We start from the raw sequence: 27,238 nt of genomic DNA on the forward strand, positions 1-27,238 counted from the left end.
ACTTGGCTCTGTTCATCAAGTACTGCTTCCTTACCTACAGCAAGCTGGCGGATTTCACAGACAAACTGCCCCGGCAGGATCAAGCTCGCTTCCAGGCTGTCCTACAGGAGGGGAAATTGGTTGTGAGAACAACACTCCCGGCTGCAGTGGATGTGGTGGATACTTTCTTCGTGCACAATGGCTACAGGGATCGTCATGCACAGGGAGTCCAGTTTCCCAAGGGAAGTCTAGACCACCATAAAGGGTCTCTCTTTCGTTGAGTCTCATCTCTTCAATCAGAACACTGATTGACACCCTCAAAGACGCCAGGGCCACTCTGCGATCACTAAGTATCTACACACAATCACTCAAATGCAAATTTTACAGCCTACCTCTGACGCAGCAATGTAGAGCTCCCCAGTTCTTCCTCCAGCAGACTTACGAGTCTCCTTGCAAATGGCAGAAGACCCATTGAGCTGTCATCCTGGTTCATCTTCACAACCTTCAGCGTCTCAGAGTTAATCTTTGCAGAAGAATTATTTCGGTGTGCAACCAGAGAGCCATCAACTACCCTGTCTCACATTGTGCACCCGACCCACCCCCTTCTGGGGGCATCTAGCACTCTTTTTACCAGCTTGGTGTGTTGTAACAGACAAGTGGGTCCTGGATGTCCTTCAGCATGGCTATACAGTTGAGTTCGCAACACCACCTCACCCACATCCTCTGCCCCGGCCCTGCCTCAGGAACCATTTTCACAACAGTATCCTTGCCCAGGAAGTGGACTCCCTATTGCAGAGAGGAGCGATAGAACCTGCAGTGTATCAGGGCAGTGGGTTCTATTCCACCTATTTCCTGGTCCCCAAGAAGAAGTGTGGGTGAAGGCTGATCTTAGACCTCGACCATCTCAACCATTCCATATGCAAGCCAAAGTTTCGTATGGTCACCCTAGCAACCAGCATGCCTTCCTAAGAAGGAGTCATGTGGTGTATGGCTCTTGATATGCGAAATGCTTTCACATGGATATCCATCTTGCCCACAGTTGTTTCCTGAATTCACAGACTGCCTTCGTCGCTTCCAATACATCTACCGTTTGGACTCAACACTGCTCCACAAGTTTTCACCAAGGTTTTCTCGGTAGTGGCGGCCCACGTCTGGTGTGAAGGGGTCCTTACATTCCCTTATCTTGACAATTGGCTGCTGGCAGTGAGATCAAAAAAGAGAAGCTTGAGCCTTGACCTCCATGCTGCTCACACTCCTCTCCTCCCTGGGGATTAGTGTACATGTCGATAAATCAACTTGGGATTCCACACAATTCCTAGAATTAGTTGGGCCCACATGAGCGCGATCTCGGCACATGCCTACCTGCCAGAGGACAGGTTCCAAACCCTACAAGAGCAATTTCCATGGTGCTCTCCAGTCTTTCTGTTCTGGCCAGGACTTGCTTTTCTGTTCTTGGCCACCTGGTGGCTTGCACGTATGTGACTGCCTTGGCCCATCTCTGCTTCGGCTGTCTACAACTGTGGTTTCAGAGAGTCTGTTCCCCCACGTGCCATACCATGGACTTTCTGCTGTGGGTTCCCAACGATATCTCTTCCCTCCAGTGGTGGATGGACTCAGGCCGGGTCTACACTGGGATGCCATTCTTTTTGCCCTCCCCATGAACAACAATCATCATGGATGTGTTGCTTGTCGGATAGGGCGCCCACATGAGTGAGCACATTGATTCAGGGAACCTGGACTGGTCAGGAATTTCAGATCCACATCAACATCCTGGAACTTCTGGCAGCATTCCTCTTATCCATCTATTCCAGTCACGTTCTCACCATGTTGGACAACACCACCATCACAGTTTACTACATCAACAAGCAAGGCGGCATGAGGTCGCCCGTGTTTTGCGTGGAGGCTGTTTGGGATTGAAAAGCCCAACCTGAGTGCACCTGGGTGACTCAGAAATCAGAAGACAATGAAAAAGAACCCACATTATTTTTTCCAAATCCCATGATTAAGCCACTCATAGTATTTTTTTAGGCCTGATTCCTGATTGTTGAACACTTGGGTTTGGCAATACTGTGTGTTATATTTTTAAAATCCCAAACCATAAGTAAATAATTGTAATCCATCTTGGTTCTGGTGACATTATCAAAACTTCTGTTTTTGTTACAAGGCTTTCACAAAAAGCCCTTAGGTAGAACTACTCAGTTTTAAATAAACAGTATTTAGAAGATCTCATTAGAAAGTTTCTTTAGAATAATTTTGAGGAAGGTTACAGTACATCATTTAATGGTATGTGCATGCTTATGTTTGAGAAAATTAATTTGCCTCAAGTAACTGCACATTAAGTGAAGTTTCCATTCATGACCTGCACTTCAGTATGCACATCCAGTTCCTACTTAAACCATTGAGAGTGATGTTCAAATAAGGAGAAAGGGGACTAAATTCCATGAAATATATGCATTTAACTGATTCATTATGGTAGAGAATCCTAAAACATGGGAAAATGCTCTACTGTTAAAATTTGTAGAGCTGTTAATATAGCATTACAGGAACATGAGTAATTTGACTTAATTTGATATTAAGATGTTAGTTATTGTTTATTTAGTCTGGTTTTGTGGATTAGTTTTCTATAATTTGCTTTCAGTAAACTACAGTATATTGATACTACCACTAGATGTCCTATATAATACTACAAATAGCTAACACTGAAATATAATCTTGATGAGTGTATCTGTTCAGCTCTCAAACAATATAATCTAGGAAAAGATGACCGTTTTATTCTAAATTAGATGGATTAGTTGCATTATATCTAGAATAGAAGAGTGCAGAACAGATACTTGCTCTGCTAAGCTTAAAACCTCTATTGACATAGCTGTGTCAGTCAAGGTTGTGAAAAAAAACCTCTCCAGTGACAGTGATGCCAGCAAGACCCTCAATATAGAGAAAGATGCCAGCACAAAATGTAAAAGGGGAGGTGGTGTTCCCACATTGACAGGAAAAACTCCTCTGTTGGTATAGGCGGCATCTATGCTAAGGGACTGGGCTGACATAGGCTCTGCAGTGTACACATAGCCAAAGGTAAGGTGACTGAATTCCCTCAAATGGTTATGAAACCATAATGATGCAGGAAGAAGTGCACTTGGGTTTTGTGTCTTCAGTTTGCAGCACCGTTCCTCATTTCCCCCTAAAATGTCAATGACACTCTGATGCAAGAAGGTGTAGGACAATAATGGTTACTTACAAATGTGATGGAGAGAAAAAATATATATATTCATTTTTGGTTGCACTAAGAAACTGGAACATTTTTCTACTAATTGTGAAAATACTCAAAACTTGATCACTGTATAGACATTATTGAAAGTCCAACAGTTCACTAATCATCAACACTGCTGCTTTGATTAAAACCTTAGCGCACCTGTCTAAATACTGTAGTTCAAATTGCAAATATCAAATTGGAGGAGTCTGGGAGTCTTGTATCCCTTTTTAGGGAAGATTTTAATTGCAAATGTGATCTGCAGAGTATTTTTGAAATATTGGCTTGCCTCTTTGTAAAGACAGCCTGAAAGTGTTTATCCCTTCATTGTTAAAATTTTTTTAGCAGTATCAGGAATGTGAGTCTGATCAGTGATGAGCTGCTAAAATCTTAATAACTGGTTCCTGCCTCACCCCATGAGGGGGTTGTGGCCCACCCCCGAGACCCCTGCCCCATCCACCCCACTCCCCGTCCCCTGAGTGCCCCCAGAACCGGGCAGGGGGGTCTTGTGGGCCACTGTAGTGGGTGCCCACCCCGCCCCTGAGAGCCAGAGGGACCTGCTGGGGGGCAAGGTGGGGAGTCCTGGCAGTGCTTACCTGGGGTGGCTCCCGGGAAGCATCCAGCAGGTCCCTCTGGCTCCTAAGGGTGGAGCAGCATAGCTAGGGGGGGAGCAGGCGCTCCCCCCACTGATCACATCAAAAGTGGTGCTTAGGCACTGACTCCATGGGTGCTCCAAGGCTGGAGCACCCACACTGGCAGCTCCCTGCCCGGCCCCAGCTCACCTCACCTCCGCTCTGCCGCCTCCTCTGAATGCACCGCCCCGCTCTGCTTCTCCGCGCCGCCCCCCCCCCCCCCCCCCCAGCTTCCCACAAACCAGCTGTTCGCGCGGGAAGCCCGGGAGAGCTGAGAAGCAAGCGGTGGCTACGTGCTCAGGCCCAGGGAGGCAGAGCGGAGGTGAACTGGGGCGGGGAGCGGTTTTCCTGCCCCTTCCACCCCCCTGGGTTACCTGCTGCTGTGCGGGCGGCCCTCCTCGCCCCCCCCCGCCGCCGCCGCCCCAGCTCACCTCCCCGGGCCTGAGCACAAAGCCGCTGCCTGCTTCTCAGCCCTCCCAGGCTTCCTGTGCGAACAGCTGATTCGCGGGAAGCCTGGGGTGGAGGGGAGCAGAGCGGGGCGGCGGGTTCGGGGAGGAGGCGGAGAGGAGGTGAGCTGGGGGCGGGGTGGGGAGGGGAGCTGCCAGTGGGTGCTTTGCACCCACCAAATTTTCCCTGTGGGTGCTCCAACGCCTAAGGTGCCATTTTTGGCCAGTTAAATTTAGAAGCCCTTTTAGAACCGGTTGTCCCACGAAGGGCTTCTAAATTTAACAACCGGTTCCAGCGAACCAGTGCAAACCGGCTCCAGCTCACCACTGAGTCTGATCTTCCCTGATTTTGCTGGGGGTGGGTGTTGCAGAAAATGTGCACTTAGGGTATGTCTGCATAGCTGTGGCAGCGATTTTCAGACTCCCGGTCTGCAGACTCAGGTGCTCTCTGCAGTGCTCAAAACAGCTGTGTAGGGCTTCGGGCTCTGAAGCGCATCCCTCACCCCAGGCTTCAGAGTCCAACCTCCAGCCGGAGCCCAAATGTATACACAGCTGTTTTTAGCACTGTAGACCAGGGCTCTAAGACTCACTGCCCCAGAGGGTTTTGGTTTGCTATTGTGCCATGTAGATATGCCCTGTGAGCACTCTCTCCTTAATTGAAGGGTGGCAGCACTCATTCTTGAACAGACATCTTTTTACATATAGTTCTGCATACTGTGTTCAATAGATGTTGTTAAAACCAGTCTAACTAAAACTTCTTTCTCTTCCCATCTGCTCAGCTTTCAGTGTCTTGTGATGGCATAATGTCATCATTCTCCATAATTCTTCTAGAAAATTCTCATCTCTCACAATTTGTGGGTGTTTAAAAAAAAAAAGTCAAAATTTTAAGTTGACAGACCTCTCAGGCCACCTTCACACATAATAAAGAAGCCAAAAAGGGCACAAACCCAGTTTATGTTCCTGTTGTGATTCCATTTTGGATTAGCACATGCCTGTTGTATAGTGTTGTATAAATAAGCATCCTTGTCAATGCACTAAACCTTGTTTTACTTTTGTTTCATAGGCAAATCGTACCTGCCCAATTTGTAGAGCTGATGCTTCAGAAGTGCATCGTGATTCAGAATGACCAATCTAAGAGCACAATTCTAGTTTGGGTGTTCCTAGTCACATGTATAGACGAACTATCCATCGAACTTACCCGTGTGGCTGCCAGCCTTCCCTTTACACGAAAGGGTCAATGGACCTTTTTTTGCACTGTGTGATTTAATCAATTATAAAGCTTATAATTAGTCTTCACAATTATGGGATTGTTATACTAACCGTGTGATTGGAACTCCAAAGATTTTATTTTCTTTAGCTTAATTTTGTGCGTGCACTAACATTCCCTGGTTTTTGTGTGATCGTTCCGAGTGTTGCTGCGAGGTTACCGTGGACGTGATCTTCTAGCATGTGCTTTTATAAGACGTGGTAGCTCCAAGCAATTATAGCAATCTACCTTCCATAGAGCCTTCAGATACTGTGAGTGGGAACGAATGGTGTGGGTGGGAGTACGCATCTGCACACGAGAGTGTGTGTGGGGTGTGCTAATGAGTGTGTGTGTGCGCGCGTACGTCTGAGAACCTGTATACCAGCATGTACTGAGAACGTGTGTGAGTAGTATGTATTATGCTGCAATGTATAATCTTGTGTGTTATTTAAACAGTACTAGTACTGTACACTGGTTTCTTTCCTTGTGTTTGCAGTTGCACACTGAATGCTAAGGGTGCAGCAATTATAGGCATTTAATATTTCCTCCCCTATGTACTTAATGGTATAAAAAGACCTTTTAACTTTTATTCAGACACCTGTTATTGCTTCCCCTTCACTGGCGGTTGTAAGTGTACCACTAAAGAGTGCGTTGATTGCGCCATACATGATTCATCTTATTTTTAGCTCATGTCATAAAATCCAAATTTGACATTTGCTGATTTACTGCTAATTTATCAATAGTTGCAGTATCGCACAAAATCAGTTAGCAATATTAACATTGTCAATTGATCATTTGAATGTTGATGTTTTTCTGTTTTCCTTTTTAATTCCTCTGGCCAGTCTGAATTATGTTCAGTTGATTTCAGAATAGAGGTCAGGTCTGAAGATGCTGAAGTAACATATTCCTCTCCATATGCAGAAGCTGAAAGGACATTGAGAGTCTTGTGCAACAGCTCTTCACATTGTTGGCCATTGTACTTGCTAAGTACATAATCTTTTAGCTTATAAACTTTGGCTTTAACTCATTTATGTTCTTTTTCACGTATAAGGGAGTTTGTGTAAGTGGAAGAGAGGCTACCTTTTTAGTCCTGCAACTTTATGAACAAAATATAATTCTTAGCATTTGCTCAGAGTGGAAGAACTTCTAACTTTGTCCTTGTACCACAGTAAGTTTTTGTGGTCATTCACTGCCTGGTTCAGATGGCATCAGATGCTTCTTCTACCCTTCCCTACTAGGTAGTGAGCTTTTGCATGAATAAAAAACTCCTTTGGTTTTTCTGTTAGTAGCCAGAATATTCACATTATGAGAAGAGTGTGTTAGTACACAATCAGGAACAAATAATGCTGTGAAACAGGAGTTAACCTCCATTCAGCTGCCCTGCGAATGTTATAGCTGGATTATTGAAAAATTGGCTTTGTTTAACATTTCAGACTGTTAAAGGTTTTAAAATTTGTTCTTCAGTAAAATATTTAGGTCTACGTATACCATAGTTATTGAAGAGATGCTCTGTTCTGCATCACTGTGCTTTCTCCTAAACTTTGCGTCATTACTTTGGTTGCAATAGCACAAGTGGCACAATTAGCAATATTGCTGTAACTTGCTGCCAGTCTCAGCTTTAAGTTTGTGTCATTTCTGATGCTTTTGTGTGCTGCTATGCTTTAGTATCAGTTATATTTTCAGACAGTGTTACATGTTCTCCATGCTGCTTGCCCTTCTTTGAAGGCTCTACAGACCAATCACAGCTTGTGGTTCAGTAAAACAAAATGAAAGCACAATTTTGCCCATGTTTCAGATGCTATTGCCTCTGTTTAGTTACACAAGTAGAACGAAAAACTTGCTTGTCTGTCCATATGTCAGTACCTAACACTAAGTAAATCAAAATTATTACAAAATATACAGTGTACAACAACTTTAAAATGTTCGTTTTCCCCTGGATGTGCTAAGGAATGGAACTGTCACAACATGTCACCAAACAAGTTAAATCACATATAGTAAACTTTATTTTTTTAACGAATGAAATCATGTGTTTAACAAGAAGTGTATGCCACACATCTTATAATACTTAGGGTCTTTTATATAGCTGCAAAAAACTTTCTACCTGTACAGATCTAACCATAACAAACCCTACTACACTCAGTATTCACTTCGTTGAAGCATGGAAATAAGGCACTTTTCTAAGTTAGATAGAAACGCATAATTAACAAGGCATATTTTACTAATACTGAGGTAAAGTAGTCCTCTTTCCTGAATTGGAGAAATCTTGATATGTAATGGCCCTCTTTCCCAGTAAAGTTCTGTGATGCAGTTGGAGAGTTAGGAGGCAGTAGGGTCTAATTTGGTAATATACTGAATTTAATCGTTGCACTCTTGTGGCTGATCTCTTCTGGAATGTTTTTCGTTTGCATGGGACTCTTGCAGATGTGTGCAGACTTGCTTCCTGTGGTTAGTGTGTATAAAAAGCACACATGCATGTGTTCTGAACCAGCTCAGACTGGCTACAACAGACTCCATTGTTGTGGCTGTCATGTCAAAAGAGGAGGGGAAGGGGATTCATGCTCAGCCTTTACTGCCATGTGTTATGCACATTTGTGTCTAAGTCCACAGCCTGCAATGGTGCCTGGCAGCACCAGAATACAGTAAAAGGGTTATGTTGATTGCCTCCTCCCTTCCACCTCCCCCCCCCTTCCCACCTCCCTTCTAAAAACAACAAACTGTTGGCTTTACCATGTTGGCACTGCTGTTTTTGCATGAATTGTCAACTTAATTTGACTTCGTTCTGGTTTTTAATGGATACCAAGGCCTACAGATCTCTCCAAGGTCTCATTTTGTGGGTTTCTTTACAGAAAGCTTTTTGTGCAAAGTAATTTTTTTTGTTGTATACAGTTTTTGTACAGTCTCTTGAATGTGATTTTCTCAACTGTTAACATTTACACTTTTTGTAATACTTGGAATGGCGGGATCTACCAATGTGTTGGGTTTTTTTTAAACTTACTGAAAATGCATTTTTGACTGAGTTATCTCTAGGCCTTAATAAAAGAGCTGTGTTTTTTCCCCCTTTGGTACATTCAGTTACCTCATTTTGCTATTTGTGTTTCAGATTTGCTAATGATTATGAAAGCTTATGGGTTTTGTTGGAATCATATTTTGTCGAGTGTTTTCTTTAAATCATACTCTATTGTATCAGTTAACATGTAGTTTTAAATGTATTATAAATATCTGTAACCAAATCATTTGAAGGCTTGATAAATTTTTAACAAAATTTGTACATTTTTTATGAGAGTTACTAGTAATGCTTTACTAAGTAGTGCAATGAATTTTTATTTTTAATCCCTGTGCCCAATTTTGGAGTTGAGAGAGTTGTTCAGTAATAAATGTATGATGTACACTTAGTTTTGTCCTGCCTCTTGTTCTCCTGTTTGGGGTACATTGTTTACTCTTCTTAGTCTCCATATTTCTATTTTATTGTAAAACTTTAGAGCTGTACCACTTTGCAACTGGAATTAGTTTTTTGTTTTTTTGTTTTTCTGAGTAATGCTCTTCATATGTAAACCAAGGATTTATTTTCTTTCAGACAAAAAAATCAATATTTGGTTAACGTGTCTGCTTTTAGAACTCGCAGGAAGACAAGTTCAGAGAGCTGTAGTATATCCTTTTAAAAAATATTAAAGGTATTTTCAGCAGCATTGTCCTACATTAAATGAATGTGCAAATATGTATAATTGACAGCGTTTTCTGCCTTGATTGTCATCATCTTTCTGAAGGTTTTGCTTAACAGTAAATGTGTCATCAGGAAAATGCGAGGGAAGTAATAGAAAAATATTGGGCACTTGGACACTCTTCTGGCATGTTTTAGGTGAAGGTCTTAGTGTTTTACAAACTAGATAAGCTTTGCAACACTCCTGTGAGGTAACATCATCTCCATGAAAAATAACAAGGAGTCTGGTGGCACCTTAAAGACTAAGGCCTTGTCTACACTACGAAATTAGGTCGAACTTATAGAAGTCGGTTTTGTAGAAAGTGTTTTTATACAGTTGATTCTGTGTGTCATAGAATCATAGAATATCTGGGTTGGAAAGGACCTCAGGAGGTCATCTAGTCCAACCCCCTGCTCAAAGCAGGACTGATCCCCAATTAAATCATCCCAGCCAGGGCTTTGTCAAGCCTGACCTTAAAAACTTCTAAGGAAGGAGATTGCACTACCTCCCTAGGTAACGCATTCCAGTGTTTCACCACCCTCCTAGTGAAAAAGTTTTTCCTAATATCCAACCTAAACCTCCCCCACTGCAACTTGAGACTATTACTCCTTGTTCTGTCATCTTCTACCACTGAGAACAGTCTAGACCATCCTCTTTGGAATCCCCTTTCAGGTAGTTGAAAGCAGCTATCAAATCCCCCCTCATTCTTCTCTTCCGTAAACTAAACATCCCCAGTTCCCTCAGCCTCTCCTCATAACTCATGTGTTCCAGTCCCCTAATCATTTTTGTTGTCCTCCGCTGGACTCTTTCCAATTTTTCCACATCCTTCTTGTAGTGTGGGGCCCAAAACTGGACACAGTACTCCAGATGAGGCCTCACCAGTGTCGAATAGAGGGGAACGATCACGTCCCTCTGTCTGCTGGCAATCCCCTACTTATACATCCCAAAATACCATTGGCCTTCTTGGCAACAAGGGCACACTGTTGACTCATATCCAGCTTCTCGTCCACTGTAACCCCTAGGTCCTTTTCTAGGTCCTGTCCCCACACAAATGCTCTAAGTGCATGTAGTCAGTAAAGTGTGTCCTCAGTACTGAGGCAACCGTCGACTTCCAGAGCGTTGCACTGTGGGTTGCTATCCCACAGTTCCCGCAGTCCATTTGAATTCTGGGTAGAAATCCCAATGCCTGATGGGGCTAAAACATTGTCGCGGGTGGTTCTGGGTACATATTGTCAGGCCGCCTTCCCTCCCTCCCTCCGTGAAAGCAACGGCAGACAATCGTTTTGCACCTTTTTTCCTGGGTTACCTGTGCAGACGCCATACCACGGCAAGCATGGAACCCGCTTAGCTCACAGTCACCGTATGTCTCCTGGGTGCTGGCAGATGCGGAACTGCATTGCTACACAGCAGCAGCTTATTGCTACACAGCAGCAGACAGTGCAGTATGACTGGTAGCCGTCGTCGACATAGTCAAGGGTGCTCTTTTAACCGACCTCAATGAGGTCGGGGTGCCTGGGCAAACATGGGAGTGACTCAGCCAAGTCATTACCCTTTTAAGTTCCGTCTCATGGCGATTCAGTCCTGCCGGCAGTCCTACTGCACCTTCTTTTAATGAGCAGCCAGGAGACGATGATGGCCAGCAGTCATACTGCGCCACCTTCTGCCGAGCACCCAGGAGATGACAATGGCTAGCAATTGTACTGCACAGTCTGCTGCCAGCAAGATGTATAACGATAGATGAAGTGGATCAAAACAAGAAATAGACCAGTTTTGTTTTGTATTCATTTTGTCTTCCCTTCCTCTGTGAAATGAACGGCCTGCTAAACTCAGTTTTGCGTTCTATCCTTCAGGGGGCCATTCTGTTTCTCGCAAAGCCACCGCCTTTGTTTATTTTAATTCCCTGTAAGCCAACCCTGTAAGCCATGTTGTCGGTCGCCCCTCCCTCTGTCAGAGCAACGGCTAACTATAGTTTCACGCCCTTTTCCCTGGATTGCCTGAGCAGGAGCAGACGCCATAGCACAGCAAGCATGGAGCCCGTTCAGCTCACCACAGCAGTTATGACCATTGTAAACACCTCATGCATTATCGTGCAGTTTATGCAGAACCAGCACCTGAAAAACCAGGCGAGGAGGCGACGGAAACGTGGTGTTGAGGACACGAGCACACTTTTCTCTAAAAGCGCATTCCCCCGCAACATGGAGATCATGGTGCTAATGGGGCAGGTTCATGCTGTGGAACGCCAATTCTCGGCCCGGGAAACAAGCACAGAGTGGTGGGACCACATAGTGTTGTAGGTCTGGGATGATTCCCAGTGGCTCCGAAACTTTCGCATGCGTAAGGGCACTTCCATGGAACTTTGTGACTTGCTTTCCCCTGCCCTGAAGCGCAAGAATAGCAAGATGAGAGCAGCCCTCACAGTTGAGAAGCGAGAGTCAATAGCCCTGTGGAAGCTTGCAACGCCAGACAGCTACCGGTCAGTCGGGAATCAATTTGGAGTGGGCAAATCTACTGTGGGGGTTGCTGTGATGCAAGTAGCCAATGCAATCATTGAGCTGCTGCTATCAAAGGTAGTGATTCTGGGAAATGTGCAGGTCATAGTGGATGGCTTTGCTGCAATGGGATTCCCTAACTGTGGTGGGGCCATAGACAGAACCCATATCCCTATATTGGGACCAGACCACCAGGGCAGCCAGTACATAAACCACAAGGGGTACTTTTCAATGGTGCTGCAAGCACTGGTGGATCACTGGGGACGTTTCACCAACATCAACGTGGGATGCCCGGGAAAGGTTCATGACGCTCGTGTCTTCAGGAATTCTGGTCTGTTTAAAAGACTGCAGGAAGGGATTTACTTCCCAGACCAGAAAATAACTGTTGGGGATGTTGAAATGCCTATAGTTATCCTTGGGGACCCAGCCTACTCCTTAATGCCCTGGCTCATGAAGCCGTACACAGGCACCCTGGACAATAGTAAGGAGCTGTTCAGCTACAGGCTGAGCAAGTGCAGAATGGTGGTAGACTGTGCATTTGGACGTTTAAAGGTCCCTGGCGCAGTTTATTGACTTGCTCAGACCTCAGCGAAACCAATATTCCCGCTTGTTATTACAGTTTGCTTGTTGCTCCACAGTCTCTGTGAGAGTAAGGGGGAGACGTTTATGGTGGGGTGGGAGGTTGATGCAAAACGTCTGGCTGCTGAATATGCGCAGCCAGACACCAAGGTGGTTAGAAGAGCACAGCAGGAAGCGCTGCGCATCAGAGAAGCTTTGCAAACCAGTTTCGTGACTGGCCAGGGTACTGTGTGACACTTCTGTTTGTTTCTCCTTGATGAAAACCCACCTCCTTAGTTGACTCTAATTCCCTGTACGCCACCTGCCCTCCCCCCTTCGATCACAGCTTGCTTGTAAAGGAAATAAAGTCACTATCATTTAGAAAACATGTATTCTTTATTAATTGATTATAAAAATAGGGAGATAACTCACAAGGTAGCCCGGGTGGGGTGTGGGAGAAGGGTAGGAGGGAAGGAAAAGGCCACTTCAAAACTTGTAGAATTACCGCCTTCTGTTGCTTGAGCTGTCCACTGGGAGTGGTTGGGTGCCTGGAGCCTCCCACCCCCCAGTTCTTGGGCATCTGGGTGAGGAGGCTATGGAACTTCGGGAGGAGGGAGGGAGGGCGGTTAAGCAGGGGCTGCAGCGGCAGTCTGTGATCCTGCTGCCGTTCATGAACCTCCACCAGATGCCGAGCATGTCCGTTTGATCCCGCAGTAATCCCAGCGTTGCCTCATGCCTCCTCTGATCTTCCTGCCACCACCTCTCCTCATGTTCATGCCACTGTCCTGTACTCTGCTATTGTGTCCCTCCACACAACTCTGTCAGTGCTGGACGACTGCATGAGCTCAGAGAACATTTCATTGCGCATGCGTTTTTTTTCGCCGCCTTATCTGAGATAGCCTTTGGGATGGAGGAGGGAGGCTTGAAACATTTGCAGCTGCGGAAGGAAAAAAAGGGAGTGAAGTATTTAAAAAGATACATTTTACAGAACAATGGCTATACTCTTTCACGGTGAACAACACTATTCACATTACATAGCACATGTGATTTTGGTACAAGGTCGCATTTTGCATCTTATATTGAGTGCCTGCGGCTTTGGTGTTAGAGATCACACACACAGGGCCGGGCAACAGAATTCAGCTTGCAGGCAGCCATGGTAAGCCATAGCCTTTCGGCTTCTGCAACCTTCATAACAGCAGCACCCTCCTCTCCCATACCAAGCAAAGCCCGTTGAGTTGGCCATTTAGTGCTGCAGTTTTCCTGTTAATGTGCAGCAGCAGAAACCAAATAACACCCTCCCCCCCCCGCCATCCGATTCTCTGGGATGATCGCTTTACCCCTCCCCCCACCATGTGGCTGGTATCAGGGAAGATCCCTGCTAGCCAAACGCAAACAGCTCAGCGCCAATGCCCCCCCGCACCGCGTGGCTAACTGCAGGGGGGATTTCTTTTCAGCCATGGGCTGTTGGTCACCTCTGAATGTCCCCTTAATTAAATTCCCCTATTTCAACCAGTTTACCATGAACGATATCACTCTCCTGAGGATAACACAGAGAGATAAAGAATGGATGTTGCTTGAATGCCAGCAAACGCTGGAACCATACGCTGCCAGGCTTTGTCATGCAATGATACCAGATTACTTACTACTAGCATGGCGTGGTAAAGTGTCCTACCATGAAGGACGGAATAAAGCTGCTCTCCCCAGAAACCTTCTGCAAAGGCTTTTAGAGTACCTCCAGGAAAGCTTCATGGAGATGTCCTTGGAGGATTTCCGCTCCGTTCCCAGACACGTTAACAGACTTCTCCAGTAGCTGTACTGGCCACCAATGCATCCCAAGTCCTCAGGGCTCTTTAATCATTTAAAAAACGCTTGCTTTTATAACATGTATTATATTTCAAAAGGTACACTCACCAGAGGTCCCTTCTCCGGCTTGGTGGGTTGGGAGGGTACTTCAGTCAGGGTGATAAAAAGATCTTGGCTGTCGGGGAGAATGGTGTGCTGGGTACTCTCCTCAAACTCGTTGTCCTCATCTTTCCTGTCTGCAAAATCCTCAGGCATGGCATAGAATACCCCATCATTGGAGTCCATGGACAGGGGTGGGGTAGGGGTGGGGTAGTGGTGGCATGCCCCCCCCCCCTTAGAATTGCATGCAGCTCAGCGTAGAAGCGGCATGTCTGGGGCTTTGTCCCGGAGCGTCCGTTTGATTCTTTGGTTTTCTGGTACGCTTGTCTGAGCTCCGTAAGTTTCACGCGGCACTGTGTTGCGTCCCTGCTGTAGCCTCTGTCCCTCATGGCCTTGGAAATTTTTTGAAATGTTTTGGCATTTTGTCTTTTGGAACGTAGTTCTGATAGCACGGATTCCTCTTCCCATACAGCGATCAGATCCAGTACCTCCCGTTCGGTCCATGCTGGAGCTCTTTTTTGATTCAGGACTGCATGGTCACCTGTGCTGATGAGCTCGCCTGGCCTAACAGGAAATGAGATTCAAAAGTTCCTGGGGCTTTTCCTGTACACCTGGCCAGTGCATCCAAGTTCAGAGTCCTGTCCAGAGCGGTCACAATGGTGCACTGTGGGATAGCTCCCAGAGGCCAATACCTTCAAATTGTGTCCACACTAACCCTAATCTAAAGGGTGATGTCGATTTCAGTGCTATTTCCCTCGGGGGGAGTACAGAAATCAGTTTTAAGAGCCCGTTATGTCGAAAAAATGGCTTTGTTGTGTGGATGGGTGCAGGGTTAATTCGGATTTAACGCTGCTAAATCCGACATAAACTCGTAGTGTAGACCAGGCCTAACAGTTTTATTTGGACATAAGCTTTTGAGGGTAAAAATCCCACTTCTTCAGATGCATGGAGTGAAAATTATAGATGCAGGCATTATTATACTGACACAGGAAGAGAAGGAAGTTACCTCACAAGTGGAGACAATGTCCATGTTAGAGGTGAAGCTTAAGTGTAGAGGGTTTGATTTGTTCAGGCTCACAGAAAAAGCTGGTGGAAGGATCAAAACTATTTCTGGATCTCCTGAATCCTAATCCTATGGTTTAGTGAAAGGACCATGTATGGTGAAACTTAAAATGCAAACTACCTTTAAAAATGGTTTTTAAGTAAGTAGCAGTTAGTCCTCCAGGTTCTAAGGACGTATCTTTAAACATGCAGTTGTCAGGCCCTAAAAGTAATTTTAATAAAGGACCTATATAAATATCTTTTTGGTTTTGCAGCACTCTTTATAACAAAAAGAAAAGGAGTACTTGTGGCACCTTAGAGACTAACCAATTTATTTGAGCATAAGCTTTCGTGAGCTACAGCTCACTTCATCGGATGCATTCAGTGGAAAATGCATCCAATGAAGTGAGCTGTAGCTCATGAAAACTTATGCTCAAATAAATTGGTTAGTCTCTAAGGTGCCAAAAGTCCTCCTTTTCTTTTTGCAAATACAGACTAACATGGCTGCTACTCTGAAACTAGTTATAAGAAAAGTTCACCAATAAATGGGAATGCTCCTTTTGCAGCATGTGGAGTTTCAACAGTTAGCTACTGATATTTTAAAAATGGGATAACATCACCAAAGTATTTGCACGTATACAATCTAGGAGGCTAATTAAATCTGCTTCAGTAAAGAAGATGATAGAGGATCTTAGGAAGGAAAGCCTCTCCAATGCATAGCAACATACACATTTTGTGAGGTGCAATATAGCCCAGGCTCCTCGTACTGTGTAATACTAGGCCTACACTGAGTGGCATTCTGCCACTGAATTATGCAGCACTCTTAATTACAAAATAATTAACCTTCAGTTTTATGAAAAAATTATAAAATTCACCACTGGGTGAAAATGACAAAAAATCCATATTATTTGCTCATCTCTTGGTATTTATTTCCACAGTGGGAAAACCTTGGACAAATGCAAAGAGCTAGTTCACAGGCTGCTTCCCTCTACACCCCTAAAGGTGAAGCAAATGAAATTGTTCAGGCGCTCAACTCAGGATGGTGAGAGAGAGAGCACCGTTTAGAAAACTTACTCATTTTCTGGCTAAGCCTACCCCATGCCTGAACTGTGACCTTCCTGTCTGGTCTTCTGGGGTATATCTACACTCTTCCTGGGAGCCACGGTAGACAGACTCAAGCTAGCACACTAAAAATAACTGTGGAGATATTTGCAGCTTGGGCTCTCAAGCCCACTCAGCACACGTGGCTAGCTGGAGCAGCAACATCTAAACTGCTACATTTAGTGCACTAGCTCAAGCAGAATGAGCACAAGTCTGTCCAGCCAGGCTGGGAGACTTGCTCCCAGATGCAGTGTACGCATACCCCTGTTGCTTGGGTGCCCCAGCTGTTTGGGTCCCAAGACCTCACTCTCCCAATGGCTGAACACTGTGCCCCAATTAATAGGCGCCCCCACATACACACACCAGGCTCAACAAAAGTCAATCCTGCCCCAGTAAAGCTATGTTGGGGCACCACTCCAGTTTATACACACATTTATAAATGAATGTCCCCAGTATTCCTCTCAGCCTGTAACCTCGTTGTTCTGTTCCTGGTTTCATCCAATGTTTCCTACAGACCTGGGATGACCAGCAATGGCTGCAGAACGTCCAGGTGCTGAAAGCCACTTTCCTGGAAGTCTGTGCGGCAGTTACCCGAGAACTGTAGCACCAGATGTTGACATGAGAGTTCCTCTCAGCATGGAGAATCCCAGAAGAAAGGTTTCCAAATCCACCTAAACAGCCACTAATGGGAGAGATGGTTGTAATTCAGCAGCGAATACTTTCCGGATGATCCTTCAGCAGCGTTGTCACTCTGGCTCGCTTGCTGTATGGGGTGCCTAAGAGATCTTGGTCGTTTAGCTGATTGTCCTCTTCAATCCCTATAGGTCTATGGTTGCCTGAGTGATTTCTTTAGTTGTCTGCCTCGTCATGGGCTGTGGTCAAACTATGTCCACTGTGTGCTGGGTTCTTAGGAAAAACTCTGGCCTCATGGTAAACACACATCCTGCAAGCATTACTGAAGAACTTGGCTTTGTCTTTGGTGTGTTTGTAATTCTGCTGCAGCTACTTGGCTTTGGCATAGCACTGGCATGTGTCCCGGCAGTGCCCTTTTCCCTGTGTTTGCTTAGCTAGCTGCTTCTAGATCTTGGTATTCTGATGACAATTGGAAAGATGAGACTGGACATGCTTCTCTCACCAGACAGCAGAGAAGTCCAGGAGCTCCTGACAGGACCATGTAGAAGCATGGGGCCTGGTGGGGTGGTTGTAATGGTCTTGGGGTCTGAGAGCCAGTGATGAGCTGGAGTCACAGATACACTTGCGTGTGTTTCAGCATTTACACTGCGGGGATGTCATGCCAAGATGATCCCAGAGCAGTGGAGAGCACACAGGTAAGCAGACAGGCCAATCCAGATGTGATGCAATGCAATGTGGGATAGCAGTGTGAGGACTCCCTGAAGCAGTACAGCCAATTCAAAATGGGGATGAGTCCACACAAACCTTATATAACTCATTCTGAAACCATTACAGTTCTTCCAAAGCAGGTTAATTGTAGCAGGATAAGATACAAGACAAAAGAAAAGATTAGTTGGTGTGTGGATGCAACATAGTTTATGCTGAAAAAAATGAAAGCTATCCTGAAAAAACATTCCCTTATAGACAAGGCCTAAGTATCTACAGCTACAGGCACTTGGATTGTATAAAACTCTTGTAACATCTCCCATCTTCTGTCTGCCACTTTCTCTCCCTTCTTGAAACCCACTTCTAGGAATACCTTCTTTTCCGTGCTTCTTCGTCACATGAGCTGGTCCCCAGCATCTTGTTTATCTTATCACATTCAGGCAGGTGGTATGTTTTACCCTGCCAAGAACTTAGTAAATTTATGGAGAGGAATGAGGGGATTTTGAATAACAGGAATACTAAGCAGCTGGAGAGAGACTAGATGAGAATAGCTTAATGTGCAATAGGCCACATATGCTAGGTGCACAAGAAATCAATAGTGCTGTTGAATCCTGATAACATGAACATGGTTACAAGTTGAACAAACAAAAGGAATGTGTGTATGTTGTAAACAGAATTCACCCTCTGTGTGGCTCCGTGGAACTTGAATGAATTTGTCCCTGTGTCTTGATATCAGTAAAGCTTTCAGTGCAGGCTTGGGTGAGCTTCTGAGAGGAAAGTTAGAATGATATTGTTTGGTCAATGCAATGTGGAGTGGATACAAAATTGACTGGCTGATGGAAGCCACAAATGGAAAGTTTTCATAACCAGTCAAACATCAGACTGGTGGTGGGGCTGTCTAAAGGAATGATAGAGAAGGACTGGGCCCCCTATCGTTAAATATCTTCATAAATCATCTGGAGAAAAAGTATTAACTCATTGAAGGAATTTGTGGCTGAAAGCCAATGACCACAGGAGGATCCACAAAAACCACATGGGATAGAAAGAAATAGCAGAAGGACCCTAGGGAATTTAGAGAAACAGGCAAAACTGATGGAAAAGTGAGGCACGTGTGGGAAAGAAATACCAAGTGCAAATACAACCTGGCTAGAACACAGTGAATGTACATTGCCTTCATCATTTGATTGCAAATTGGCCTTTCTTCCTCCCAATTGTTCTAGTTTCCAAAGTCTCTGGGCAGTCAAATCTAAACTTCCCAGCTGCTATCACGTATGTGCCTTCACCTGGTGTGAGGGTTCCTCCAGCAGATGCTAACAACTTAGAGAATGGGTTCTAGACAGCATGTGAGACTGTGAGCTGCCCAGGCACCCTCTCTGCAGCCACGTCAGACTGTGGCCTTGTGGACATGCAGCCTGCAGACCGCCTTGGGTATTCATAGATTCCAAGGGCAGAAGGGACCACTATGATCATCTAGTCCAATCTCCTGTGTAACACAGGCTGGAGAATTACCCTGAAATAATTTCTAGAGCAGATCCTTTCAGAAAACCATCCAGTCTTGATTTAAAAATTGCTAGTGATGGAGAATCTACCATGGCCCTTGATAAGTTGTTCCAGCGGTTAATTACCCTATTAAAAATGTACGCCTTATCTCCAGTCTGAAAATTTGTCTAGCTTCAACTTCCTGCCATTGGATTGTATTATACCTTTGTGTGAAGAGCCCATAATTAAATATCTGGCCACCATGTATGTACTTATAGACTGTAATCAAGTCACCCCTTAACCTTCTCTTGGTTAAGCTAGATTGCGTCTGTCACTAGACAACGAGTTCTTCTTCGAGTGCTTGCTCACGTCCATTCCACATTAGGGGTGTGTGCTCGCCATGTGCACTGGTGCCGGAAGTTTTTCCCTCAGCAGTATCTGTAGGGGAGCGGCTCTGGCGCCCTCTCGAGTGGTGCCTGCATGGTGCAGTATAAAGGGCGCCGCCGGCTCCCCCCACCCTCCGTTCCTTCTTGCCACCAGTGATCGTGCTGGGACTTCTGCTTCAGCTAACTTTCGCTTAGTTCAGTGTATCATGAATGTTTCTTGTAAAATAGTTGTATATAATTTAGTATTTACCCTTAGTGTTAGTTCTAGTTAGTTGGTCCTGGACGGGACTCAACCTAGGGATGGGGTATGCCTCAGTTCCCAGGCTTTAAACCCTGCAATTGTTGTAAGCGGCCCATTCCCATTAGCTGTTTAAAGTGTCTAGGGGAAGGACACATAAGTGATAAGTGTCACATCTGTAAGTCATTCAAACCCAGAACGAAAAAGTAGAGACACATCCGTCTCAGGATGCTTCTGATGGAGTTGGCACTGACCTCCGCACCGGAGCAGATGTCCGACTCGGCCCCAAACACCGCAGCATTGGTACGGAACACACCACCGGTGCCGCCTATGAGCCGGCACCGATACCCCTCCCAGGCCAAGGAGCCCAAGAGGTCCGCAAGGGGAAGATCTCCCACTTCTCATAAGGGAAAGGAGAGGGCCAGAGGAGAGACCAGACCCACGCTGGGCAGCTCAACACCTCCTTCAGGGAATAGGGCCCCAGCTCAAGTTGAGTGGTCTAGCCCTGCCCGCACCATGCCTGCCACACCAGACATTGATGAAGGCCTCTGTAAACTTCAAGTTCTGTCGATGCCTGAGGCCCTACAGGCCGTGCAGGATATGCCGCCCACACCGGCTCCGGCAGTACCCAAACCCAGGGGTAAACCCACCCTGGGACCGTTCCAAGTGTCCCCGCCTCATCAGTGCCGCTCCGTTGTGGAGGTGTCATGCCTCGGACTTTGGGAGGCAGGCTCAGAGGAGCCATTTTTGGTCTCCGGACCATGGACATCAACAGCAGGATTCGAGGCGCGGTTCGCTGGTAACCTGACCTCTTCTCTACAATTTATCCTAGACTACCTGCTTCATTTTAGGAACCAGGGCCTAGCACAATCTTCCATTAGAGTGCATCTTGCGGCCATCTCCGCTTTTCACCCACTGATCCAGGGCCAGATGGTGTCTTCTCATGACATGACGGGCAGATTCTTGAGAGGCCTCAAGACACTCTTCCTGCAGGTACGGACCCCCGTCCCACAGTGGGATCTTAACTTGGTCCTCTCCAGGCTCACGAGGGCTCACCTTTTGAGCCACTGGGCTCCCGCTACCTTTCCCATCTGTCATAGAAGTGGTGACATCAGCAAGGCGAGTCTCTGAGATTAAAGCCTTGATCTCAGAACCACCATACACAGAATTGTACAAAGACAAGGTCCACCTTCCATATGAGCCAGGACATCTTCCTCCCAGTGTTCTGTCCCAAACCGCACAAGACCAGTGAGGAGAGGCATCTTCACGCGCTGGACATCTGAAGGGCCCTGGCTTTTTACCTAGAGCGTACCGAGCCTTTCCGTAAGTCGACTCCACTCTTCATTGCCACAGCAGATAGGATGAAGGGCCTTCTGGTGTCCTTGCAGAGGATTTCCAATTGGATCACCTCTTGCATACGGACCTGTTAGAATCTAGCGGGGGTCCCACCACCGCTGATTGTCAGAGCCCACTTGACTATAGCTATGCATCCTCAGCTGCCTTCCTGGTGCACATCCCTATCCAGGACATTTGTAGAGCCACGACATGGGCCTTTGTCCACACATTCACAGCGCATTATGCCATCGCTCAGCACGCCAGAGACGATGCTGGGTTCGGCAGGGCTGTGTTACAATCTACATGTCTGTGAACTCCTTCCCGCCTCCAGCGGTACTGCCTGGGAGTCACCTAATACGGAATGGACAAGAGCACTTGAAGGAGACAGTGACCTTTTCAGTAACAGGTGTTCTTCGAGGTGTGCTGCTCATGTCCATTCCCAACCCACCCTCCTTCCCCACTGTCAGAGTTCCCGGCAAGAAGGAACTGAGGGTGGGGGGGAGCCGGCAGCACCCCTTATACCGTGCCATGCAGGCGCCACTCCGGCGGGCACCAGAGCCAGTCCCCTATGGATACTGCTGAGGGAAACACTTCCGTCACCAGTGCATGTGGCGAGCGCACACACCTACTATGGAATGGACGTGAGCAACACATCTCGAAGAACACCCGTTACGGAAAAGGTAACGATCTTTTTTTTCTAGTCCTTTAATCGTTCTCGGGACTCTTCTCTGAACACTTTCCAGTTTATCAACATCCTTGAATTGTTGACACCAGAACTGGAGGCAGTATTTCAGTGCCAAATACAGAGGTACAATAACCTCTCTACTTCTATGCAAAATTCCCCTGTTTATGCATTCAAGGATCACATTAACCCTTTTGGTCACAGAGTCTCCCTGGGAGCTCATGTTCAGCTGATTATTTACCATGACCCCCAAATCTTGTTCGGAGTCACTGCTTCCCAGGACAAAGTCCCCCATTGTGTAAGTATGGCCTGTATTCTTTGTCCCTAGGTGTATATGTAAAACCGACAGACCCCAGTAGTCAGTGGGCGGGATCGAACCTGGGATCTCTGGAGCTTAGTGCATGAGCCTCTACTGCATGAACTAAAAGCTACCTGGCTCTTAGCTAAGGCCGTAGAGCAGACTCATTAATCTCTCTCTAAGTGGTCTTGATGCCCCTAAGTGGGACAGAGCACCACACCCAGGAGGTGTGTGGGTTACATATACATTTAGCCGTATTAAAATGGATATCGTTTGCTTGCTTCCAGTTTACCAAGCGATCCAGATTGTTCTGAATCAGTGACCTGTCCTCTTCCCTATTACTACTCTCCCATTTTTTGCATCATCTGCAAACTTTATCAGTGAGGATTTTATGCTTTTCATTGATAAAAATGTTCAATAATATAGGGCAAAGAACAGATCCTTGTGGAACCCCATTAGAAACACTCCCGTTTGATTCCCCATTTACAGTTACATTTTGAGATCTGTCACTTAGCCAGCTTTTAATTCATTTAAGGTGTACCATGTGAATATTATTTTAGTTTTTGATTCAAAATGTCATGGTACCAGGTCAAATGCCCTACAGAAATCTACGTATATTACATCAACCAAACTTGTAATCTCATTTTAAAAAAAATAGCAAATTAGTTTGACAGCATCTGTTTTCCATAAACCCATGCTGATTGGCATTACTTTTTATTAAGAGTCCCAACCCATATCAGACACTCCATTCTTCTTCGAGTGATGGGCTCCATGTGTAGTCCACACATGGGTGTACATGTGCCTGAGTCCAGAAATTCTTCAAAGCAGTGTCCACTGACACGCACATGCGCAGAAGCTTCCCTCGTACTTCCGACCGAGGACATAAGCGGCCGTGCAGGTTCACACCTCTCCAGTTCCTTCTTACCGCAGCATGACCTGAGACAGAATTTTGTGCCCTCCTTCATTCTGTGCATAGCCTGTAAACTCTTTGTAACTCGTTTTGATATCTTCGCTTACTAGTTATAATTACTATAGGATAATCCGTTTTCCCCTCCCCCAACCCGTCCCCATGCTGCCTTTGGGGAAAATCCTTCCTGATCCCAGGAATCTGTCTCCTGCCATTGCTCCTTCTCCATCAGCGATGAGCATCGACAATCCCTGTGTTGCCTGGGCGAGGCACATATCTCTGTGAAGTGCAGGATCTGTTGATCCTTCCCACCCACAGCTTGAGAGGACCGAGGGCTCTGACTAAAAAGGTTCCTGATGGAGGATGCTATGAGACCGCGCTCTGTCCGGGCCTGGGAGACTCCCCTGTACATTGGCCTCAACTAACCAGCAGTGCCCTCAAACAGGAGTCTTGGAGTGGAGCCTTTGCCACCGAAGACAAGGACTCCCCCTACAAGGCTCTCCATGAGAACAAGGGGCACTCTCACGGGCATAAGGACAGATCCCTGCAGAGGATTGTTCATAATAAATGCGTTTCCTCCTGGGGCTGGTACCAGTTGGGTGAGATGTTGCATATTGAACCCACAGAACCAGCTCCGCCAAAGACCCCCAGGCTGGGGGGCCAGGTACGCAAAAAGGGATCTGCCACATCTGACGGTGACTGCAAGATCAAAGCAGACATACGCTCACCAGCCCCATCTACTAGTGCGGGTCCGGCAGCATCGTCAGTACTGCCTCCTCTATCCAAACACCAACTGGCTGTGACAGACGAGCCCAGTCCTTCAGGTGGTGTCTGCTGGAATTCCCCAGACTCTGGGCTGTGTGGAGACCTTTGTAGCACCAGAGGATATATTCCTCCCCTACTCGCTGTCTCCGCTCCTTTTGGGCCATGCCCCCTAAGGGACATCCTTACCCCAGAGGAGGAATCATTACCAATGTCCCAGGAGCAGTTCCCTCTCCACCCATTGGGCAGGAGCGTCCAAGTGCCAATGATATCGCTACAGACAGAACTGTCCTCTGAATCGGCGGAGGTAGCTGCAGCAGTATCTCCGCAAAGGCACAGGTGCCCCAGCAGCCAAGAGGCTCTGCTTACCATCCTTCTGTCTGTGAACCCCTCACCCTCCAAGACAGCTGGTACCAATTCCCTTGGGGGCCACCATGACTGATGGATCCCTGCTTCTGGCCTCATTGGGGCCCTTGGGACCCCTAAGGCAGGTGCCTGGACCCTTTGCAGGAGTTTTACCATTCCTCCCCCTCTCGTCAGCCAGTTCCATTAGAGTATGAGGAGGAAGAGCTGGAACCTGTTCTGATGGGGGCCTCATCATCACCATCTCCAGGCGATGCTGTCACTCCATTGCCTTCTCCACTGGATGACCACCATCAGCATCAGGAGCTGTGGCAAAAGGTTGCTAACGATCTACAGATCCCATTAGAAGAGGTCCTCAGCCCTGTCCCTTAGACACTTACAGGGACCGAGTGGCCCTTCCAAATAACAAGGCTATATTAGAACCAACCAGAGCGGTTTGGCACACACCAGCATCTTGTGCCACTACACCAAAAAGAATCAAAAGACATTATTTTGTTCCTGCCAAAGAAGCTAGCTTATTTTTCCCCCCTCATCCTGTCCCTAACTCGTTGCTGGTACAGGTGGCTATGGAAAGAACTTGGTCGCACTACCAGAAATCCATCCTGGCAGATAAGGGCTCAGAGATTGGACCTCCTGGGAAGGAAGGTGGTCTCCTCCATAGGTCTCCAATTTCGTATAGCTAATTACCAAGCTTAATTAGCAAAATAAGATTTCAATACCTACATCAGGCTTGCAGACTTTAGGGACAAACTTCCCATGGAAGACGGAGCCCAGTTTCAGTCCTTTCTGGATGAGGGGAAGCTAGTAGCCAAAGGTGGCTCTCCAGACTGCAGTAGATGCCGCAGGTACAGCAACCAGAAGTTTGGCCACAGGATGGGTCATGTGAAGGGACTCATGGCTCCAGGTGGTTGGGTTTCCTAGAGAAGTTCAAAATACCATCCAAGAATTCCCCTATGATCCCTGGGGATTTACATTCCAGCCCCCAAGAGGAAACACCAGAGCCAGCCCCTTAGACTATGCCCACCCCCTTCTCATGCTCCATATTACCAACGTCCACCTGAGCCTCTGCGTAAACAGAGGCTTCAGAGGTCCCATTTCTCAGCTCCCTCTGCTGCCACAGCCTCCACTTACTCCCAACCGCAGGACAAAGGCCATTTTTTGACATGCAGATCGAGACCCGTGTACCACCACCAATGCCACCTACTTCCTCTCTTGTCATCTTTGGAGGCCGGCTTACCTTCTTCTCCCACAGCGGCAACAAGATCACTGCAGACAGTTGGGTCCTGGAGATTATCCATCAGGGATACTCCATGGAGTGTCTGGCATTCCTGCCTCACAAACCACCTTCCCAATCCCCCTTTGGGGGACCACTCTCACCAATTGATTCTTTAACAAGAGGTGAAATCCCTTTTATGCCAGGAGGCAATAGAACGTGTCCCACCTCAGCATCCAGGGAGAGGGTTCTATTCTCCGTATTTCTTAATACCCCAAAAGATGGAGAGTTGAGACCCATCCTGGACCTTTGGCAACTCAACGTCTTTATTTGAAAGCTGATGTTCAGGATGATTACGCTGGTATCTATCATCTCCTCCCCTCAGAGGGAATGTGGTTTGCAGCTTTCGACATGAAGGATGCATATTTTCATGTAGCTATTCACCCATCTCCCAGGAAGTTCCTGCGCTTCATGGTTGGCCAAGAGCACTGTCAGTTTCATACCCTCCCCTGTGGGCTCACTACAGCACCCCCAGGATATTCACGAAAGTTTTTGCCATGGTAGCAGCCCAGATGCGATGCCAGGTCTATATTGTGTTTCCATACGTGGACGACTGGCATCTGGTAGGCCAATATTATCAGAAGTCGGGTCAGCAACATGATCTCTTTGGCGTCTTCTTGCTACCTCAGGTGTTTGCATAAATGAAGAAAAGTCCATTTGGTCATCCACAAGGACGATAATTTTTATAGGAGCGCAGCTGGACTCTGTTTCTGTGAAAGCATTTCTCCTCTCAGACAGGTTTTATCCGATAAGCAACCTGGCCTCTTGCATCACATGCAGACCACGAGCCACAATGCGCTGGTGTCTTTCTCTGTTAAGCCACATGGCTGCATGCACCTACGTGACACTGTCAGACTCCATTTGAGGTGCCTGCAAGCTTGGCTCAACTCAACCTTCCGACCAAGCAGGGATTGCATTGACTCCAACGTTGCTGTCCCACCAGAGTCCTCACCTCCCTCACTTGGTGATCCAACCCAGACAAGGTCATGGTGAGGACTCCCTTCAGCCCTCCCATATCAAAGGCCACCATCCTGACACCTCCCTTACAGCGTGGGGCACTCACATGGACCCCCACACTTCAGGGTACCTGGACCCCAACAGAGGGCAGCCTACATGTAAGCTTACTGGAACTGAGGGCAGTCCACCTTGCATATGAGGCTTTTCTTCCCCCCCATAGGCCCACTCCATGTACAGGTAACGTCAACGTTGCCACAGCGGTCTACATAAACAGGCAAAAGCGAGATCTCGTCCACTCTGACTGGAAGCAATCGGGCTTTGGAACTGGTGAAACCACATGACAATGCAGGTTGCATACCTCCCAGGTGTCCACAACTCTCTGGCAGACAAGTTGAGCAGGAGCTTATCTGCAGACCATGAATGGAAGATCCAAGAGACATTTCTAACATTCGCACAAAGGGGAACTCCACTATGGCACCTCTCGGCATCCCAGATGAACAAAAAGCTTCCCATGTATTGCTCTGGGGGAGCTATAGACCGTGATTCCCTGGGTAATGCTCTCCTGCTGCCCTGGATGGATGGTCTCAAATACACCTTTCCTCCCATCCCCCTACTACTACAGGTTGTACGGAAGATCCATCGTGACAGAGCCACCATCATCCTCCTAGCACCCTACTGGCCCAGACAGTTCTGGTTCACAGAAATCCTAAGAATGTCCACAGGCCCCACTATCGGGATCCGCCCATTTCTGGATCTCCTAACTCGGGATGGGGAGAAGATCAAGCACACCAACCCAGGCTCACTCTGCCTCATGTTTGGATGGATGTTGGAATAGAACTCTCATCCTCCACCCCGTTGGGGAAATCCTTAACTAAAGCAGA

General features: G+C 46.7%; 1 protein-coding gene and 1 long non-coding RNA gene across 13 annotated transcripts in view; one reads left to right on the forward strand and one right to left on the reverse strand.

Moving 5' to 3' along the window:
- The window catches only part of RNF38 (ring finger protein 38), a 196,247-nt gene extending 186,974 nt beyond the window's left edge, over positions 1–9,273 (forward strand). For 5 of the 7 annotated variants that reach the window (XM_073345754.1, XM_073345751.1, XM_073345756.1 and 2 more), the window contains one exon: positions 5,368–9,273. In XM_073345754.1, the coding sequence (XP_073201855.1) occupies positions 5,368–5,566 (199 nt within the window). In that variant the 3' untranslated portion in view covers positions 5,567–9,273. The remainder of the gene's footprint in view (positions 1–5,367) is intronic. The other 2 variants (XR_012159143.1, XM_073345753.1) reach the window with 2 other exon arrangements.
- A 3,274-nt stretch (positions 9,274–12,547) lies between these two features.
- Positions 12,548–27,238, reverse strand: part of LOC140911838 (uncharacterized) — a 35,515-nt gene continuing 20,824 nt past the window's right edge. For 4 of the 6 annotated variants that reach the window (XR_012159152.1, XR_012159151.1, XR_012159150.1 and 1 more), the window contains 3 exons: positions 25,365–26,764; positions 24,851–25,044; positions 12,548–13,232 (listed from right to left, as the gene is read on the reverse strand). This is a non-coding gene — a long non-coding RNA (uncharacterized lncRNA). The remainder of the gene's footprint in view (positions 13,233–24,850; positions 25,045–25,364; positions 26,765–27,238) is intronic. The other 2 variants (XR_012159148.1, XR_012159149.1) reach the window with 2 other exon arrangements.

Source organism: Lepidochelys kempii, chromosome 5, assembly GCF_965140265.1.
Source record: "Lepidochelys kempii isolate rLepKem1 chromosome 5, rLepKem1.hap2, whole genome shotgun sequence".
Taxonomy (NCBI): Eukaryota; Metazoa; Chordata; order Testudines; family Cheloniidae; genus Lepidochelys; species Lepidochelys kempii.